This window comes from Fistularia commersonii, chromosome 18, assembly GCF_037954325.1.
Source record: "Fistularia commersonii isolate RoL2024-O1a breed Wild chromosome 18, RoL_Fcom_v1.0, whole genome shotgun sequence".
NCBI lineage: Eukaryota > Metazoa > Chordata > Actinopteri > Syngnathiformes > Fistulariidae > Fistularia > Fistularia commersonii.
Window position 1 is genome coordinate 11,026,277 of NC_141301.1, and position 20,089 is coordinate 11,046,365.

Below are 20,089 nucleotides of genomic sequence, written 5' to 3' on the forward strand. Positions count from 1 at the left end.
CACGTGACTGAAGTTTAACCAATCGAATTACGGCTTTTTTAGTTTGCGGAAGTAACACGGTGGTCGTGTTGACTGCTTTACGCCGTGTGTAAATGCGTGTAGAAATTCCTGGTTTATTAGGGAAAACGCCGTCTGTGGTTCTTGAATATTCCTCGGTCGCGTCTGTGTTCTTTTTATTTCTTCTCTCGCTCGTATAATCGGGTCCTGTTATGGCCAAATCTAACGAAATGGATTCCAAACAACTGCCAATCTTTCAGCACAAAGCCAAACTGACGCGGGCTGTAAAAGACAACACTTTTCTGGTTGTCACTGGTGAGACTGGTAGCGGCAAAACAACACAACTTCCCCAGTTTTTACATGAAGCAGGTAAGTTATACTACTTTCGTGTTTTGTGAAAAATCATCGTTAAGCTAGCGTTTCTATTAAAATGTGTATACAATTATTTCTGGACTTCACATGTCAATACCGTGAACAACCGAAAACGAACTGATGTTTTCAGCAAAAGTCAAATATTTGGTAACATTTTGCATGTAAAAATCCTCAATTTTTACATGTCAGAAAGTAGTTTTACACTTTTTCATATTCAGGACACTTGCTTTAAAGTTATTTCCCCGTTACAAGTACATCTTAATCATTGACATTATTTGCACAGTTCTTGACTTAACTCTAGGTATTTTACTGTACGGTCACTTGTAATTAATTTCTGCCAATAAACCACAATCCACGGATATTTAATTGACTTTCTGGTGCATTTCCACAAATATTCAAGACTTACAGACTAGACATTCAGTTAATTTCCTTTCATGCACAGGTTTTTGCAAAACTGGCAAAATATGCATTACCCAACCACGTCGGGTAGCTGCTATTACAGTGGCGCAGAGAGTAGCTCAGGAGATGCAGTGTACTTTAGGTAGACAGGTTGGCTACCAAGTACGCTTCGATGACTGTACATCTCAGGTAAGTGGCAAACAGCACTCAACACATTTGGAGAATTCTTTATAGCAGTAATCTGTGTCTATGAATCTGTCGTTATGGTCGTGTTAGAACACAGAGGTGAAATACATGACAGATGGCTGTTTGCTCAGAGAGATCCTTGCAGACCCTGGACTTTCTCAATACAGTGTTGTCATCTTGGATGAAGTCCATGAACGAAGCCTAAACACGGTTAGTCATTGAATTCCCAGTCACCACTTCATTCTTTTAGTTCTATCAAGTGAAAATTGCTTAGTCTGTGAGTCAATGTTGTATTTATACATCATGTGTGTTTGTATTGGTACAGGATATTCTCCTGGGTTTATTGAAGAAAATATTTTCAAGTCGGGATAAAGCCATGAAGAGTCGATCTTTCCCTTTGAAAGTGGTGATTATGTCCGCCACCTTGGAAACTGACAAACTTTCAGCTTTCCTTAATGACTGTCCGGTTTTTGTTATTCCTGGGAGAACTTTTCCAGTCACCTGCAAGTTTGGCTTGGCTGTAGGACCTAAAGATACAGAAAGCTCTGGTTATGTGAAAGAGGTACCCCATTCCTTAGAAGTTCTTAATCGCATAGACCATAAAGCTAGTAACTTGAGCCAGCATATTTACAATACTTATTGATCATTTAACGATAATGGTATCTTTTTACATCTCTGGTCATTTCCATCTTTTGCTTTACAGGTTGTGAGGGTAGCCCTTGATATTCATGCAAATGAAATGTCCGGGGATATTCTCGTATTTTTGACAGGTCAGCCAGAATTATATTGTATATAGTTTAATAATTAGCCTGCTGATGCCTGCCTCCTAAATTCAATCTTCTTTGACAGGTCAATCAGAGATTGAACGTGCCTGTGACTTGCTGTATGAAAAAGCAGAGTCTATAGACTACCGTTTTGATGTAGTGGACCAAACGGTGGAGGGCCTCCTAATTTTACCCCTATATGGATCCATGCCTACAGGTAAACCCATACAGGTGCAATTCTTTTTCTTTCAGTGGGAAGTTAATACATTGTTATTAATGAAGCATTTTCAAATGCAACAACTAACAATGTCCTTTACAACTTTTTTTGGGGCTCTTCACAGACCAACAGAGGCAGATCTTTCAGCCTCCCCCTCCTGGAATTAGGAAGTGTGTGGTGGCTACAAACATAGCAGCAACATCCCTTACCATCAATGGCATTAAGTGAGAAGGCTGTAATATTATTATCCAACTAAAAGATTATTACTTGAGGAATGTTATACTGATCTGGTCTCTTCAAAACCCGTCCTCACCATTCCTCCAGGTTCATCGTAGACAGCGGATTTGTGAAACAACTCAACCACAACTCACGGGTCGGCATGGATATCTTGGAGGTGGTGCCTATTTCAAAGTGAGTATGTATCATTTAAGCAATGTCTATGCAAACTAGCAGATGTGCAGTATTTCTGTCACTTGACTTGTTAAGAATTCTGTTACATTTTATGTGCAGAGAAAAGTACATCACACATAAACATGATGTTTATGTTACATAAATGATGTTCTCCCAGGAAATTGGATCCTGCCAAGCATATCACTAAATATAGCTTAATAATGTTTTCCTTTTAGGGGCGTGTTTGTGTTTTCCTGATTTTTCCAAAGAGATGATACTCTAAAACAAATGCATTTTCAAAGGTTTCCAGACTGCAATTCAGAGGGAATAACTGAATACGCATAGATCTTAGCTTTATTTTTTTCTTAAACATATTGTCAATGTATTGAACAGCAAATCTGGTACTGTCTATTGAACTAAATCTGAAAAAACAGATCAGGTAGCTCAAGTATAATTATGCATGTTCATTTTCCCTATAAAATGTCATGATTTTAAGCCCCAGGCTGATACCCTTGTTTACCCAGATTTATTCGGATTTTCTGTGGTCAGGAGTGAAGCTCAGCAGAGAGCAGGCCGAGCTGGAAGGACTTCAGCTGGAAAATGTTTTCGTATCTACACTGAAGAGTTCTGGGAGAAGTGCATGCCTGAATACACAATTCCAGAGATCCAGAGGTCAAGTCTGACTGCAGTGATACTTACGCTGAAGTGCCTTGGAGTACATGACGTCATTCGGTACACTCTTAATGTTTCTGTTGAACTTGCTCTTTCCTCTTGTTTCTAATAAGATCATTTTTCTTCCATATCCTTGACTAATGTAGACATCATGATTTCCCTCAAGGTTCCCCTATCTGGACTGTCCAGAGGAGAGGTTTATCCTAGAAGCCCTTAAACAGCTCTATCAATTCGATGCGATTGACAGGTGTAAACAAAAATTCAATTACTCCAATGTGCGCTCGGGGTTCCTCAACTAAATTTGTTTGTTTGTGTTGGCTGTAGGAGAGGGCAAGTGACCCATCTGGGTGAGCTGATGGTAGAGTTTCCTTTGCACCCTGGTCTGACCAGGGCCATGCTCAAAGCTGCTTCACTGGGTTGCCAGGACCTTCTGCTTCCTGTGGCTGCCATGCTGTCCGTAGAGAACATCTTCATCCGGCCAGGTCAAATACTTGAGCTGAATGCAGAATAAGATGCTTGGTGAAAAGCTAACAAAAGATACATTATCTTCATAACTGCATGAGTTCAAAGACTTGCACTTTTTCACAATGATGACATCTCATTGTCCTCACAGGCCATCCCGAGAAGCAGAAAGAAGCAGACCTAAAGCACAGAGCACTTGCAGCCAAGACTGGCGGCATAAATGACTTTGCCACCCTCTTAACTGTTTTTCAGTTGTGTAAATCCAGGTACTAAGTTGCCTTTTCTTCTCGAAAATGACACATAGAGGAATGAAAGCTCAGTTTTCCAGAATTAACAAGATAGTTCCAAGTATTCTAAGGCTGTCCTTTTAAAAATAGAAAAATAATTAGTGGATGCATTACAGCTTTAGAACATCAGAGCTAATATGAAGGATTGTGTGCTCTGCAGTGACAGACCCTCAGCATGGTGTAAAGACAACTGGATTCACTGGAGGGCGCTAAAGTCAGCCTTCAGTGTGGAGACTCAGCTACGGGAGATCCTCCTCCGCCTTCAGCAAGTATGGCAACTCAAAATATTCGGCTTCATTCTGTAATGAACCCTACCTTTTTATAATACCCATTGTGGTCGTAAATAATGTCAAATGATGATACAGTCATGATGCATGAAGAAAATGACTAAGTTCCTCAATTTATCATTCGTAATTTAGCCGACAAAATTGGTGTAACTTGTCATCGCATGCCTGCATTCTCTCCGTCTTTTAGAGGAAAGACTTTCCTGTGGAAACATTTGACGGCAACAAGAAGGAACTCTTCAGGCGATGCCTGTGTACAGGATACTTCACCAACGTTGCCAGATGGTAATGTCAGAAGTAATTTCAAGTGATTCACTTCACTTATTAGCTGTGTGGTATTAAGTAACATTAACCTCAAGTCAAAAGTTTTTGTTGCTGTTGTTTTTGTCACTGTTGAATGTCTCTCCCTCGTCACTCAAAATTATGTACAAGCTGAGTTTGACAGTACATGGCTGCGATATCTGAAAATTAAAGGAGGGCTTTTGTGAAATCACAAATATTTAAATGCCAACTTTGGTCCAAACTTTGGGAACTCAAACCCCCCGGATAACAATTTTTCCTCTGAACATCCAATGAATCAATTGACGGCAGCTTTACTTGCTCTCTTACTTACAAACCAACAGGTGGCAGTGTTTCATCAACTGCACTTGTAGGACTGTGGATCTGCTTGTATATCTTTCATCTTCAATACAAGTAGTTTTAACAGAATATCAAAATGCTTCCAGAATAGACCCATTGTTTTTCCTTCCCCTCAAGTACCTTTTTAATTTTTTTTTTCTTTTCCTACTCTACTATTTAAGACCTGACATTTTAGTGAGGTTGTAACATAGTTTCTCATCTGTAGCACCAATATAAAGCACCTACGAGTGTGTTTTTATTATGAACTGTTTAATAATGTTTTGCAGCTGCAAATAAATGGGAACTATTTGAGATCCATTCTTTTTACTGCCTAGGTCTAGTGGAAAGATGTTTTGTACAATGGATGGGCATGGATCAATGGTCAATATCCATCCGTCATCATCGGTAAGAATGATTTTTCTTCATTAGAATTATTCCCCATAAGGGACTTTTTACCACTTTATGATGCTTTACTTTTAACCTGGAAAAAGATCCCCACCTGTGATCTGCATGCTTGGTTTCTTCCAGCTATGTGATCAGGAGACGGAGGCGAGCTGGATCATCTTCCACGATGTACTGGTGACATCGCGAGTTTTTGTAAGGACAGTGTGTCCAATTCGCTATGAGTGGGTGAAGGACCTGTTACCAAAACTGCATGAGGTGGATGTTTACGAATTGAGCAGCGTGGCAAGAGAGGAGGTGACTGATGAAGAGATGACAAAATGGGAGAGCAAGGAGGCAGCCAAAAGACAAACAGGTTAACAGAATCATAACTTAAGTCATTTGGATGGTGGGGCTAACCTTTCAAATACTTGTCATTGTTTGTTGTGTCAAGTGTCCAATAATTGGTTTAGAAACTCATGCCACATTAAGTTATCTTGCTTCCTTTTTTAGAAAGTTCTGCTGAGGATATCTTGAAAAAACTGGAGAAGCGAAACAACGAAACATCAGTCAGTGATGCTCGCGCTCGCTACCTGCAACGAAAGCAGCAGAGACAGCAGAGTAAACACCTCTGATAGTGAGAAACCTGTCAAACATGAAGATAATAAATTTTTTGTTACTTTTCTAAATTGGTCTGTGCTCATTCTTCAACTTTGTTTTGTAGCACAAACAATTATGTATCTCTGTGTGAGGTGGCTGTGAATGATTTGGTAGGGTGGGTTCTCCAGCTTGAAAGTTGTCAGTTTGATTCTCAGCTCCTGTCTGTATACATTAGTGTCCTTGGACAAGACAATGAACTCCCAAGTTGCTCTCGATGGCCTGGTTTGCACCTTGCCAAGTACTTCTGCTGCCATTAGTGTGTGAATGGGTGAATGCTATCTCGTGCAGGGAAACACATTTCTACACTGTACATATGACAAACACTTTGAATCTTGAATTCAGTGGAAAGTATGAGTTGTGACCATTGCTATCCCCAAAGCAATTTCGATGGAGCCTAAATTACTTTTACATACTTTCTCAAATAATTTGTGACAAAATAATGTACTTTGCAATACCTTTTTTTGTTTTTGATTGACTAAAAATATCACTAGCTGGAAGCATATAATATTGTGTATTTTCTCTTGACAGGTGACAGGAAGAAGAGGAATACTGCTTATGCTTATGCAGAATCGTTCACTAATAAACTCATAAAGCTGCTCCTCTATTCCTCCTCCTTCTAAAAGATTAAATATGAGGATTTATAATTTGAAAGGACATTGCGAAATGGTTTACAGCCTGAAAATAAATGTGGCGTGCAAGGCTTCGGAAAGAGAGAGAGAGAGAAATGCTTAAACTAGATATTTATAAATGTATTTTCGCACATCCTTTCTGCACAGTTGGGGTGAGGGAACAGAACTTGATGTACTTTCACACCGGTCGTTCAGGTGCAGTGGACCCTCTGGCCTCGGACGTCACTTCCGGTTAAGTGAGTCTGTCTCATGTTCGTGGTCAATCTGCGGGGTTGCGTTGCTGCTCTGGCTGGAACCGAGAGCGTCTAAACCAGAAAGGCGGGTTTTCTTTTTTTTTAATTATTTATACATATCTTCGGGGCTTGGAAATCAGTTGTTGACGTTTTTAAAACTTTCATCCGCACTACGCCGTGGCACGGAGGATTTTTTTAAATTTATTTCATTTTTTTTTTCTCTCGGCAGCTTGCGAACGCCTCGCTGATTCACTGCAGTAAAAATCAAGCAAGGCCGCCGCCACCGCTGCTGCGAGGAGGAAAACAAGCTCGGCGAACAGGCGGCTTTGGCTGTGTGATCATTGACAGAGTTCAATACGCACAAGCTTCGGGTGGAAACCGGTGCGAGTCGTGTCCAGCACATCTTTTCCTCCTTGGAACTGAGCTCGGAATTGTTATTTTTTTAACCAGTGGAGGTTGAGGTAAGAAAAAACAAAACTACTTGGTTGGGTGAACGCACCACATCTATCTACTTGGTTATGCTGAGGCAACAAAACTCATGTAAGGGCTGAGGGAACATCTTCTTTGGTTGTTAAATAAGATGTTTATCTAGCCGTCATGGGAGTTTGCACCGTAGGAGTACTGCGATAGCATTATTTTCCCCGACAATATGTACAGCTTGGTTAAACACCGGGATAATGGGGGGAGGAAGGGGGGCTAGCGCAAGTTGCTAACTGGCGACCAGCCGCTAGCTTAAAAGCTACGGTGGCTAGTTCCCTTCTTTGATAGGGCATTGTTTTGTTTCCACACCGGTGTCCCACTCGTCACATGGATAAACAGGCCACTGATAAGGCAGCAATACATTTACTCCGAGGTTTAAAAACCTATCATCTGGATTGTGTTTTGGTCGGTGTCGTTTGCTGACTTTACATCTGTTAGCCTAGCTCCAAAAACTGACAGGAATCTGTTGAGTTAATATTTAAATGTGGTCCTTGAGCGGTTGAGTGTTGGGTAACTGAACATTTCAGCATTGCAGGGTTTAAACGGCGTCTTTCAGTGTCGCACGGGTAGTTAAATTCATTTTAGCATTCCCCATCGTCTAGTTTGACAGTTAAAACCGTTGTTTCGTTTGTTTGGTCTAAACGTGCCTTTCTGTAGCTGGAGGCGTTAGTGTTTGAGTTCTCTCGATACACCTCCGAGGACGATTTTAAGAGGTCTTCATCTTTTTGGACTAACCGTGTTTCTCAACCCCATCACTCAGCTGGCAGCTGATCCACTGATAACCACGAGCACCAAAGCACCTCCAGTTCTTTCACATTTAGAAAGTAATATTTCTGTCAATCCACTTACAATGTACAACCATGTTTGGTTACCTAGTGAACCATTAAAAGAGGCCAAAGATAAATGAGTGCATTTAACTGACTCTGGAGGCATCACTGGGTAGCAGGACCAAAATTCAATGTATGATCATCTGTGATCTATTTCTCAACCACCTTAGTATTTATTCAGCCTATTCCAAGCAATCAGTGAAGAGATTCATCTTGCAACAATTATTTTGCTTGTGACTGTCATAAGTGTCAGATGGTCAGATATGGAGGTGGTGTGCAGACATGCAGATTTCAGCAGTTTTCTTTGTTGTGTTGTGGCTTTAACACAATGGAGGTGAGCAGCACAGGGCTGTGGCAACACCTTGCAATTCACACAAAGTTTCCTTGCTTTCAGTAATATGTTTCGCTCTGTGTTGACCTCCTTGGCTGCATTGTAACTTATTTTAGAACCCTTTCTTATTGTGTGACACAAAAAAGAGCATGTTCAAATTGTAAGAAGGGTCAATTTCAGGCTCACAATTTCATGCACTAACTTTACAGTATTAGTATTTTCAAATTAGGAATGGATTTCATTTTTCTTTCTTCCAATGCTTTTCTCTCAACAATTTGATCCTCTGTGTTGTCATATTTAAAAAAAAACATTCATCAAGGGTTGGATGAGTCTTCAGTCTAGGGGACTTGTTTTCTATCCTGCATTAACTGTGCTTTGTTTCTTCTTTTTCTCCAGGCATCACGTTCTACGAGTGTTTTAACTGAGTCAATGTCACTTGACCAATAGAAGCGGTTTGCCATTTTTTCACAAGCTTGTCTGCAGCCCCCTTCCAACCCAGACAGTTTTCTGCCCCAGTATGAATGAAGTTAGTGTTGTGAGAGAAGGATGGCTCCACAAGAGAGGTACAGTTCTGACCATCCATTTAAGACTCACCTGAGATTGAAAAAAAAAAAAAGACTGCATAGAATACGCTGCCTGTTTTAAAGTTCATAGTTCAGTCCCTGAACAATCCTTTCCTATCTGTTCACCCAGGTGAATATATTAAAACATGGAGACCTCGTTATTTCATATTAAAAAGCGATGGCTCTTTCATTGGCTACAAAGAGAAACCCGAAGTGTCCAGTGATCACAGCCTTCCGCCACTAAACAATTTCTCCGTTGCAGGTCAGTTTTAACAAAATTCAGGTGCCTTGTTGATATCTTGGATATGTGTTTGAGTTTGTATGTTTCATATGAAGTTAATGTCTCTGGTTTGTAGAATGTCAGCTGATGAAGACAGAGCGCCCCAGGCCAAACACGTTTGTCATCCGTTGCCTGCAGTGGACTTCAGTTATTGAGCGCACCTTTCATGTAGACAGCAATGAGGAAAGGTAAAGACATTTTATGTGCGGTTCTCTCACATGCAGGATTTTAGAAGCGTACAGAAAGTAGGCTTTGAAATCAACAAATATACCTTCAGCCAATACTATTGTGCTTCAGAAAGTGAAAATTATTAACCACAGCCTCAGGATAAAGGACACAAGGAAAAAGAAAGGAAAAATTGGTTTCAGATATTAGAAACTTGTTTTAGTTTTGCCTTTAGGTGTGCTGCAATCCACTTGCCACAGGGCTTTGTTTATCTATTAGAAGTGTTTTGGAATTAGATGTTTTCCACCTGATTACGTTTTTGTTGTGTATCTGTAAAATTACACCCTGGAGTCCCAGATGTGGGTTGGAATTTTAAACACAGCAGGCAAAACTTAATAAGAATTTCAGTCCTCAATGATGGATGGAAAAGCAAAATGTAAGAATTCAGATTTCATATAAGTAACAGGTTGCCGCCAAACTTGCTAATGTTCCTTCTTTCCTTGAATACTTTCGTAAATCTTGAATTATTATTCCAGTATTTCGGTATTCGTTTTCATTGTAATTTGTTATTTGTCATCTCTCACAGTAATTCTAAAGAAGTGTTGCTAGTTGCAGTGATGTTCTTGTTTCTGCAAAAGACGTCTAATCATGAAATTTGAGCAGAAGCTCTGCTGTTCCTGTTTCTTGATGTGGTGTCTTAAAGAAGTGGATCGTACTTACATAGTTAGTGAAAGAGTCACATCTGAAAAGCTTTGCTGCATGATTGGTGGAACTGACACTGTTGTTGACAGTGGCCACATTATAGTCCAGCAGCCATCTAAACGCTGAAGCAAAATGCTCCAGTCTTAAACTTAAAAAAAAATTAAAACTAATCTGACAGTTCTTGGAATGTTACGGACCAAATGGGCCTATATTCGGAAACTGTAAAAAAGTGTAAAAAGTACATTTGTGAATTTGACTCATGTATTGGGGTAGGCATACTGGGGTGTAGATCTCTTGCAAGTCCTTTTGAACAGGTTAGGAGATTAAAAAGGACATGTGGGATAAATGGAAACATGTATTTTGTAAAATATTGAACATGCACAAAATAACAAATTAGAAATATATATGAATAAACTAAAGCACAAGATGTTGTGACAATGACAATTTATGAAGTTTCAGTGTTCAAGATGGGCATCAGGCATCAGAACATGTGGAAAAACATGATCTCAAACCGAACGCAGTTGTTCTAAATGAGCCATTGCTCATTACAGGCAGTGAGAAAAGATTTGATTCTGTAAAGGGAATGTAGCGCCTGATTAGATTACTTTTTTTCCCCAAACCCCTCTAATCATTATTTAGTTATGTTTACATGATGTCTGTCCAGAAACTAATTCAGTTGCAAAAAAAATCCTTTACCATTTAACATGGGTTTGCTACTAAACAATTTTTCCTTAAAGACATATCTATTCCAACTTTTCGGTACCATTTGTCCAAACAAGTTAGTAACAGAAATACGATTCAAAAATGTCCCTTCTATTTTATTTTGTATCTTTGTTTCTTGAAGAGATTCAGAGCATGGCTCGGGTTGGATTAGATAATTGTCTTCCTGCTTGTCTTCATTCAGGGAGGAATGGATGCGATCAATTCAGTCAGTTGCCAATAGCCTGAAGAGTCAGCAGCAGGATGAGGAACCAATGGAGATCAAATTTGGCTCGCCGTGTGACAGCAGTGGTGCAGAGGAGATGGAGATTGCTATGTCAAAATCTCGCTCAAAAGTGGTAGGTATTTGCACATTTTTTTCAGGCTAAGCTCATTTTATACAGTTGGTTGTTCATACTCTAAGCCTCTTTCCTAAATCTTTTTTTAGTGACACAGCCGTTTTAATGAAAGAAGGGTAACATTTGTGTGTTCTTTCTGTTTTCCTGGGTGGCGTTGGAGTATTAACATATGCTCACTGACTATGCTTTTTTTTTTTTGACGTGGTATATGATTAACCGTGTTCCCACAGACCATGAGTGACTTTGATTACCTGAAGCTTCTTGGTAAGGGGACATTTGGTAAAGTGATCCTGGTGAAAGAAAAAGCCACTGGGATGTACTACGCCATGAAAATTCTCCGCAAAGAAGTCATCATTGCAAAAGTCAGTGCCCATAACTTTACATTTTGTCATTTGACTGAACCCTTCATTTGTGGAATCTACTGGCAAAAATGACTATAAACATTCATAATTATCCAGTTATTTGTTTCTAATAAGCGGACACAATGAAACAATGAATTAATGAATTAATTAATTGGATGTGTGTAATAAAAGCTATTTTCATTAAACATTTTTTCACAATTCATATATATTCTATAAGAGCAAAAAAGAAGTTCAGTTTGCTTCCAAATTTTTATCCTTCAAGGATAAATTGAGGGGTAGCATATCGATGTTAGAGTAAAGAGGGTGACTCCATAGGATCTGCACGCAAGCTATTATTGTTAATTTTAATGGAAATGTGTTGTTTTACAAGTACATAATAATAATCAATTTTATTTGAACTTTCTTATTAAACCCTATATCCACATATACACATGCACACATATATATGAAATATATACACACATTTACATAACTAAAATTGACAGCCAGCTGCTGTCCATTTTAGTGATGTATACCTATGCAATTGTGTTTTTTCAAATTTTTTTTTAAATCTCAAATAAGCAAATTCTTTGCACTGCTCTAGGATGAAGTGGCACACACAGTTACCGAAAGCAGAGTCCTGCAAAACACACGGCATCCCTTTTTAACGGTAAGTTTGCCATCTCTTTACTCATTGTGTGCTAATGAATAAGTAGCCAGTGATTCAGTACAAAGCAGTCACAATGTTATGTTCTTCTTCATAGACACTAAAATATGCATTTCAAACGCATGACCGGCTATGTTTTGTGATGGAGTATGCGAATGGAGGAGAAGTAAGTTCTTCCCTTTTTTTTTTAGCTTTCATTGTTTGGGTTTATATTCAAATGAACAGTTTCCCACAGTAGATTCAGTTTTTTGAAATACCCATTCATTTTCTAAAATGCCAACATCCATGACAGATCTCTGACACTGAAGTCTTTAGATTCTGTTTTTCATTAATCCATGGGTCAAACCAAAATGATATAAAGTGCTATGTTCGTTGTCTATTTCGCAGCTCTTCTTTCACTTATCACGGGACCGAGTGTTCACAGAAGACAGGGCTCGGTTCTACGGTGCAGAAATAGTGTCAGCACTGGAGTACCTACACTCACGCAATGTAGTTTACAGGGATTTAAAGGTATGAGGTTATTCTGTTTTAATTCTCTAATGCGAATTAAAATTAGATATAAAAATTATTGCAAGTGTAATGGCTACGTAATTTGTCCAGAACAATATTTCTATATGGATAAAGTGCTTATAGCTCAAAATACATTTACTGTCAGATGATGACACTTAAATACATTTTGTAATGAAATCTCTTGTTTTCTGCCAAATTCTTTGGCATTTTCATCTACTTTCTTTCCAGATGCATTGTCTAGTCGATCACAATCATGGTTGCTCTTAGGAAAATACATTGTCTGCTTCATTCAAGTAATTTCGCTACCTTTTTCTACACAGTTAGAGAACCTCATGTTAGACAAGGATGGTCACATAAAAATTACCGACTTTGGCCTTTGTAAAGAGGGGATCACGGACGGTGCCACCATGAAGACCTTCTGTGGTACTCCAGAGTATCTGGCACCTGAGGTAACTCCGCCATGGGTGGTGACTGTAGAGTCAACAAACAATGAATGTTATGTGAGCAGAATTTGGTAAATGATCAGTGCTTTTCAGTGAAAAACACGATGGAAACCTATTTATGTTTACCCCCATGGGCTGCGTCATAGTTTTCAAACATTAATTAAGATGATGACATTTGTTTTGCTCATTGACCTACCTTGCAGTCTGATATTTCTAATGTCTCACTTGCTGCATCTCAGTCAGTTGCATTTGACCGATGTACTCATACCACTGACCTCATTTTAATTTTCTCAGGTACTAGAGGACAATGACTATGGACGAGCAGTGGACTGGTGGGGCCTAGGGGTGGTCATGTATGAAATGATGTGTGGACGGTTACCCTTCTACAACCAGGACCACGAGCGTCTCTTTGAGTTGATCCTTATGGAGGAGATCCGCTTTCCCAAGAACCTGGCTCCTGAAGCCAAGGCACTGTTGGCTGGCCTGCTCAAAAAGGATCCCAAACAAAGGTAAATTTTTCTTACTCACCAACTCCACACTGCACTGCCAACCTCTAGATATTGACACCTCTGCTTCACAAAGCCCTTTTTGCAAAACAGCCAATGTGTCTACTTGGTGTAAGTATTTTTGCTTTCAGTGATCTTATTGTCACAGCACATCCTAATGCTTAAATGAATATGGGCACATTCATAAAAAAAGACACTGAAATGCATTATATACAGCGTTGATCATTTTACAATTAACATTTGAACAATCTGTTCACTCACAAAGAATCTCTGACCTGTCTCTTCCTGAAGACTGCAGTACTACTAGCCCAGTTAAGGTTTTTTTTCCTAGTTTTGCAGTCATCTTGGGAGAGGAAGTGACCAAAAAGGATACTAGTTTTACTGCCTCAATCGACAGACATTATTGTAATAATGGACATGTCAAAATAAGACCACTTGATTCTCATAAAATTATCTTAATCTGATTAAAATAATTTTCCCTATTTCCCACAAGACACTTAGATTCTAATAAATCGAATTACAATTTGCACCTCAAAAGGAAAGTGTAATTCTGGACAAATTACTATAAAGCTACTACTGGATTGGCATACAAGCACATGGCAGTAATTCAGATGTCCATAACAACCAAAACCAACGATAAAATAATTTTTGATAGCAAGATTAAGGATTCATTACTTGGCCAATAAATTGGAAGAATAGTTTTCGCATTGGTTCTTTTTCTTGACTACAATTTTTTCTCTTCAACTGCTTGTGCCTCCCAAGGATTCAGTGACTCAGGTTCAGAAGCTGCTTTTTTCTGCGAATTTTGCTCCTTGCTTGAGAAACTCAATTAGTGTTCTGAAACCCCTCTTTCTGTTGTTACCTTTTGTACTGTGAGCTACAACAAATTCAGCAAATCAAATTACTCAAGCTATTTAAACCTTTTTGACCAGTTTTATAACAGGTTAATGGTTATAAATAAATACACAATTGATTGTTCTGTTCCAACCCTGTGTTATGTGCTAGAAAGCCTGTTACTGTTGGCAAATATGGCTTTGCCTGCAGGCTTACCACAATATATACAGCTTAGTAGAAAGGAAATGAAGCATAATTCTTTCTAGAAATTGGTAAATAGGAGTCAGAAAAAACACAATTTAAGTGCTGTGTTGTGCAATTGTATTTCAAGTGTTTACGCAATTACAGTGTAAAATAAAAAGCCACTGAGTCATCGTGACCAGTGCTTTTTTTTTTTGGTTTGTTTGTTTCAAGACTTGGAGGTGGGCCAGAGGATGCTAAAGAAGTGATGAGCCACAAGTTCTTCACTGCTGTCAACTGGCAGGATGTCCTTGAAAAAAAGGTGATTCTCCATAGTCTGGGGCTTCACTGGGTGGACAATCTCATAATAACACACACAAACATGTATAAGATATAAAATCACAATTTTTGATCAATAATGAAATCACAGTGTGTCAGTTTTCTCAGAATTCCATTAATGTTGCATGGACCTTGGTTTTTAATTTTCAAATGTTTCAACATTAAAAGGTACTGATGTCCCTCTTTTCTCTACAGCTTGTTCCACCCTTCAAGCCGCAAGTAACATCAGAAACAGACACTCGTTACTTTGATGACGAGTTTACTGCACAAACTATCACGATAACCCCACCAGATAAATGTGAGTACACTGTTTTGTTTTGTTTTTTGTTGTTGTTTTTTTTTTTTCTATGTCTATTTTTGTATTGGATTTGTATGTTGTCTTGTAGGTCCCCCCCCTGTTTTGAACTTGTGGGTGTCCTTTTTGTCTTCATTGCAGATGACAGTTTAGATGCGGAGGACTCGGATCAGCGTACCCACTTCCCTCAATTCTCCTACTCCGCTAGCATACGGGAATGATCAGACTTTTTGAACAAGCAGGCAGGCTAACACATAATCCCAATCCCACATACACACTTGCACTGCTGAGGAAAATGGAATGACACAAACTGGCACAAGAGACTTTTTCATTCAGTCTTTTAACCTACAACACCCGACACACACCCAACACACACACACACACACAAACACACACACACAGACACTGGCAAATTAGACGAGCAGAGAAGAGCAAAGAATGAAGGGACCTCAGCAGGTTTGTGTGAACCGACGGGCAGCTTTGTTTCTCTACATCCTCTCAGGGTCGGCATTAGGCTCCCCTGTAGGACCTCTGCTGTGCTACACTTGGCATCACATCAAAGCCTTGACATTTTGAAATCCAGGTTATGCCAGCAATTACCACCTCTTTACCAGCTGTAGACATCCTACACTCACTTAACTTTGAAACCCAAACACGCATAGACTTCAGGTGCATCTCAAAAATTAGGAGATCATGCAAAACTTCAATATTTTTTGTCACTCATTTCGGAAAGTGAAACCCATCCGAGTGCAGTGTTCAAGCATATTCACAGAAAATTGAATGGAAGGTCTGGTAGGGAAAAGGTACACCAGCAAAAAGGATAACCACCGCCTTGAGAGGATTGTCAAGCATAATCCATCCAAGAATTTGGGGGAGCGTCACAAGGATTGGACTGAAGCTGGAGTAACCATGCACAGAGAAATCCTATAAAAAAAAATGCCGCGCTCCTCACGAAAGCAAATTTCGGATCATGTCATTTGGAAATTAAGATCCCGAAGTCAGGAGGAAGAGTGGAAAGCTACAGAATCCACGGTGCTTGAAGTCCAGTGTAAAATTCTGTGATTTGGCTGCCATGTCGTGTGCTGGTGTTCGGGCCTGACCTGAGCCCAATAGAGCAAAAACCGGGTTATTGTCAAGCGGAAGATGAAACATCAGACCCAGCGATGCAGAACAACCTGATATCAACAATATCAGAGCAACCTAGGCTTCCATTACACCTGCGCAGTGTCACAGGCTGACTGCCTCTGTGCCATGCCACATAAGAAATTCATGCAAAAGGAGGGCCAACCAAATGTGCAGGGCATAGAAAAGAACAGACTTTTCAGGAGTCCGACATTTCAGTTATGAATAATCTTTATTTATTGATCTTTAATGTACTTATAATGTATACAGAACATACTAATTTTCTGAGATATCGGAGCGTTTCATTATCAGTTAACCATAAGCCTCAAAATGTCAAGAAATAAAGGCTTGAAGTGCTTTGTGTAATGGATTTCACTTTCTGAAATGAGTGACAAAAACATTGGACTTTCATATTTGCTTTTTTTGAAATATACCTGCGTGTGTGTGTGTGTGTGTATATATAAAAAAGTGTGTGTGTGTGTACATATATATATATATGTATATGTATATATATGTGTGTGTGTATATACACACATGCACACACACCTACGTAATAGAACTTTAGATTATCTTCAAAATTTGGAAAATGGAAATGATCTTCGGGGGGCTATTTTATTTCATTTGTTACAGTTAAAATGTAAAGCCATATTTCTGCATTTTATGTTTTTTGTTGGTTTTTTTGTTTTTTTTAAACAAGTGCTCTTTCTGGAACTTGCTGTTACAAATCAAATGTGGGACTGCTCCTTCAATGGGGCAATGGGAAGGGGAGGAATGTTGCCATTTCTGTGTTTGCACTGCATGTGTGTGTGTATATATGTGACTATGAGTGTGTGTGTGTGTGTGTGTGTGTGTGTGTGTGTGTGTGTGTGTGTGTGTGTGTGTGTGTGTGTGTGTGCGCATGCGCGTGTGTGCGTGCCCATGTGAGTACAAGAGAATGCACAATCATTTGTCTGTTTTTATGTATGTTTTTGAAAACCATTGCTGAAATATCAGCAAGGGAGGACACTACACAGCACATCAAATTGCCTTTAAAGGGAACAAGTGTGTAATTTATGAAAAGCTGTGAGTGACTTGGCTTTCAATTGACTCAGTCAGGATTAAAAAGTGGGAGCTGTGGCATCGCTGACCTTTTTGCTTTAAAAGCTGCATTAAATTAAGTCAATAACAAACAGTCAGACTTGTAGATCACATTGTTGTGTTCTGCATTGGCACATATTCAGTGACTGACTGACAGATCACCTAATTGCTGGAAGTAAAAGTAAAAGATATTTCTTTGTTCGGCCAGTCACCAAATGCATTTAAAAACTGAAAAAGTGAAAGGAAGGAGAATATGATTACAGACCACACTTGTGACTGCAGCCATTCGCCGTCCTCAGTCTTGTAATTCTCACTCCCTCACCGCAGAGTTCGGCCACCCACATTTATTCTTTATCTTATCTGTAGTTTCAGTGTACATTTTAGTGTTTAAAATAAGCCTTTTGAATGTTCCTATATTTAAAAAGAAGTGTCTTCAGTTGTTGCCGAGTCTTTGTAATAAGGCCAAAAATTGAGTGACTTGTTGGATGTTAAATACTTCAGATGATTCCATGTTTGATTGTGTTTTGGGATGTGTTTTCTCTAATGTTGCATCGAAGCACTTAAATCTTTGTAGTCGTATGACTGGAGCAACAGTCTGCAGGTTTACAATCAAACTAAACTCCACATGAGCTGCTCGACCAACCCCCTATTCTACCAAACGGGGAAACTAATCAATCTTGGCTGATGTACGGTTTAGTTGAAACACAAACATTCAAGTTCTGGACAACATAATAAAAACGTGCTCGTTCTGATGTGGGCAAGTTATATTCCATTTTCCTGATAGACATGGTGGCTGAATTTTGAGATTCACTTAAAGAGTCAAGACTTTTTGCGTTTGTCATTGTATGTTTTTGTTTGCTGTTTTTTTTTCCTCTTCCATCTATTTCTCACATTTTGAAAAAATGTCTCATTTTATTATACATTATATGAAATGTATATTAAAAAAATTGAAACACTTTTTGTTCAAGTTTCATTTTCATTTAATGGGGTCTCCATTAGAGAATTTCCAATTTAGTCATGAACAGTTAAGTTTCGTTTTGACTTTCCAGTTGGTATAAGAATCATTTTAGTAACAATTACCATTGGAATTGTAGAAGGAGAACAAAGGTCAGTTCAAGAGAAAATACTCCACAGCAGCTAAACATGAGCAGATCTTTAAAAATTAGAAATATTTTTCAACTGACTCCCCAGTTATGATTATTTTCTAGTGGAAACCCCTCCCATCACATTCATTGTCTTTAAGTTTATGTAAGTGATAGAGCGACATAGTGTGATTGCTGGATGTTCTGGGTGGAAGTGAGACAGACACAGAAAAGCAGCAAGCTCTGACTCCTGTCTGACAGCATTTGGCTCATTTCCCACAGGTGATGATGTGATCAAATGGCTTTGATTTACAGTTCATAACTTCAGCACCTCCTTACACTGGCTCAGGCACAATTGTCATACTAAATAGCCTAATGTCCTGTTTTTGAGCGGCAGGATCGGATATCAGAACCACTGCACTGATGGACTCCACTGTGGTTTTGCCTTCATTGCTATCATGGCCATAGGGAGTGCTGCTGAACTTTTTTAATAATGGTTGTCAAGCCATACACTAAGCCTCGCTGCTGGCCACGCTTTAAGCAATGCTTCACAGCTAAACATGCAAGATGACCTCCTGTAGGCATACACAGGCACAAGAAGTGCCTCCTCACTGATGTGTAAATACCAAAAAAAAAAAAGCTTGATGCAGAATGCAGCATAGGTAGAACGGGAGGCCTGCAGCTTTGTAGAATTTGATTTGCAGCTTTACTATGGTTACATTGCTTCTCAGTATATTTGAATGTGATCAGTCACGAATGTCCTACCCAGTAGTGGTGTAACAAGATTTTTTTTTTAAGCTTGTTGCAGTGAGTTGACATGAAGAAGGCAATGGAAAAAAGCAATCTTGAAGGGAGAATATTGTCCTTTTGGACAATTCAGCCCTACTTCCAAGACTTTACAATGTAACGGGTGATACCTGCTACAGTATGGTAGCTTATAACATTTGCAACTATAATGTGCCAGTAAACATTTTTACTCAATTAAGCTGTGTCTATCATTTTTGCATCATATACTTGTACTACAACTTTTGCTTGTGCTATAACAATTTTCGTGAAAGATGTACTTCGGTGTTCAGTGAGGCATTTATATAGTGCAGTACATCCCAAATGAATCCAGAGCTGTTTTATGTCTAAATTGCAAGAGGATTTTATTTATGTAGTAGAACAACTAATGTCCATATGCTTTAACAGGACTTAATTTTAAAAAATGCCGAGATGAGTGTCACTTGGTTTCTTAACCTTTTAAGATATACAAGTCATCATCAGACAGTTGAACAGGTGTACATATGCCATACACTGGCCAATAATCATTACCATGGTAACGCTTCAAGCACAATAAGATGTTCCCAGGTGATCATTGTCATTGAATTTGCTGACACATCAAACACAACTGAATAACATGCTGAACTGAATCAAAATATTCAAGTCAAATAATAATTAAGTTAATCGGGAAATATTTCACGGACCTGGTCTGAGTGGGGGGGGGGGGTCAGTAGAGGAAATGTGTTTGTGTTGAAAAAGGGATCCTTCATTCATTTTACTCTTCATCCCAAACGACTGGTCCGTGTTTTGAATATTTTATATACATATTTGTGTGCATATTAGCAGAAAAATCCATAGGGAAACATGAGGAAAATTTAAATCTATATTTTTTGTTGTGCAATCACTTACTTCCATGGGGCTCCATCCAGGGATTTCAACATTGATGGTAACGCATGAAGTTGATTATTTAACTT

At 39.0% G+C, this 20,089-nt stretch overlaps 2 protein-coding genes across 2 annotated transcripts; both read left to right on the forward strand.

Moving 5' to 3' along the window:
• Positions 1-57: 57 nt before the first annotated feature.
• Positions 58-5,718, forward strand: dhx40 (DEAH (Asp-Glu-Ala-His) box polypeptide 40). Its single transcript, XM_086164182.1, has 17 exons — positions 58-366; positions 812-957; positions 1,045-1,164; positions 1,280-1,516; positions 1,658-1,724; positions 1,804-1,935; positions 2,060-2,159; positions 2,260-2,346; positions 2,875-3,057; positions 3,164-3,244; positions 3,322-3,479; positions 3,611-3,725; positions 3,907-4,015; positions 4,221-4,315; positions 4,984-5,053; positions 5,177-5,405; positions 5,543-5,718. Exons 1-17 carry the CDS (start codon positions 210-212, stop codon positions 5,662-5,664), a joined length of 2,208 nt encoding a protein of 735 aa, XP_086020308.1. The 5' UTR covers positions 58-209; the 3' UTR covers positions 5,665-5,718.
• Positions 5,719-6,498: 780 nt separating this feature from the next.
• Positions 6,499-19,334, forward strand: akt2 (AKT serine/threonine kinase 2). Its single transcript, XM_086164387.1, has 15 exons — positions 6,499-6,636; positions 6,781-7,012; positions 8,586-8,752; positions 8,883-9,014; positions 9,109-9,220; positions 10,804-10,957; positions 11,188-11,319; positions 11,903-11,968; positions 12,063-12,131; positions 12,353-12,475; positions 12,796-12,924; positions 13,213-13,427; positions 14,673-14,760; positions 14,973-15,075; positions 15,214-19,334. Exons 3-15 carry the CDS (start codon positions 8,707-8,709, stop codon positions 15,291-15,293), a joined length of 1,449 nt encoding a protein of 482 aa, XP_086020513.1. The 5' UTR covers positions 6,499-6,636; positions 6,781-7,012; positions 8,586-8,706; the 3' UTR covers positions 15,294-19,334.
• The last annotated feature ends 755 nt before the right edge of the window (positions 19,335-20,089 follow it).

What these genes read in the sequence shown, in the direction of transcription:
- dhx40 (XM_086164182.1), top strand. Translation starts at nt 210, where the DNA reads ATGGCCAAATCTAACGAAATGGATTCCAAACAACTGCCAATCTTTCAG. An exon ending in TCGATGACTGTACATCTCAG is followed by an intron (nt 958 to 1,044) that starts GTAAGTGGCAAA and finishes TGGTCGTGTTAG; the next exon opens with AACACAGAGGTGAAATACAT. An exon ending in GGAGTACATGACGTCATTCG is followed by an intron (nt 3,058 to 3,163) that starts GTACACTCTTAA and finishes ATTTCCCTCAAG; the next exon opens with GTTCCCCTATCTGGACTGTC.
- akt2 (XM_086164387.1), top strand. Translation starts at nt 8,707, where the DNA reads ATGAATGAAGTTAGTGTTGTGAGAGAAGGATGGCTCCACAAGAGAG. An exon ending in CAAAATCTCGCTCAAAAGTG is followed by an intron (nt 10,958 to 11,187) that starts GTAGGTATTTGC and finishes GTGTTCCCACAG; the next exon opens with ACCATGAGTGACTTTGATTA. An exon ending in AGTATGCGAATGGAGGAGAA is followed by an intron (nt 12,132 to 12,352) that starts GTAAGTTCTTCC and finishes TCTATTTCGCAG; the next exon opens with CTCTTCTTTCACTTATCACG.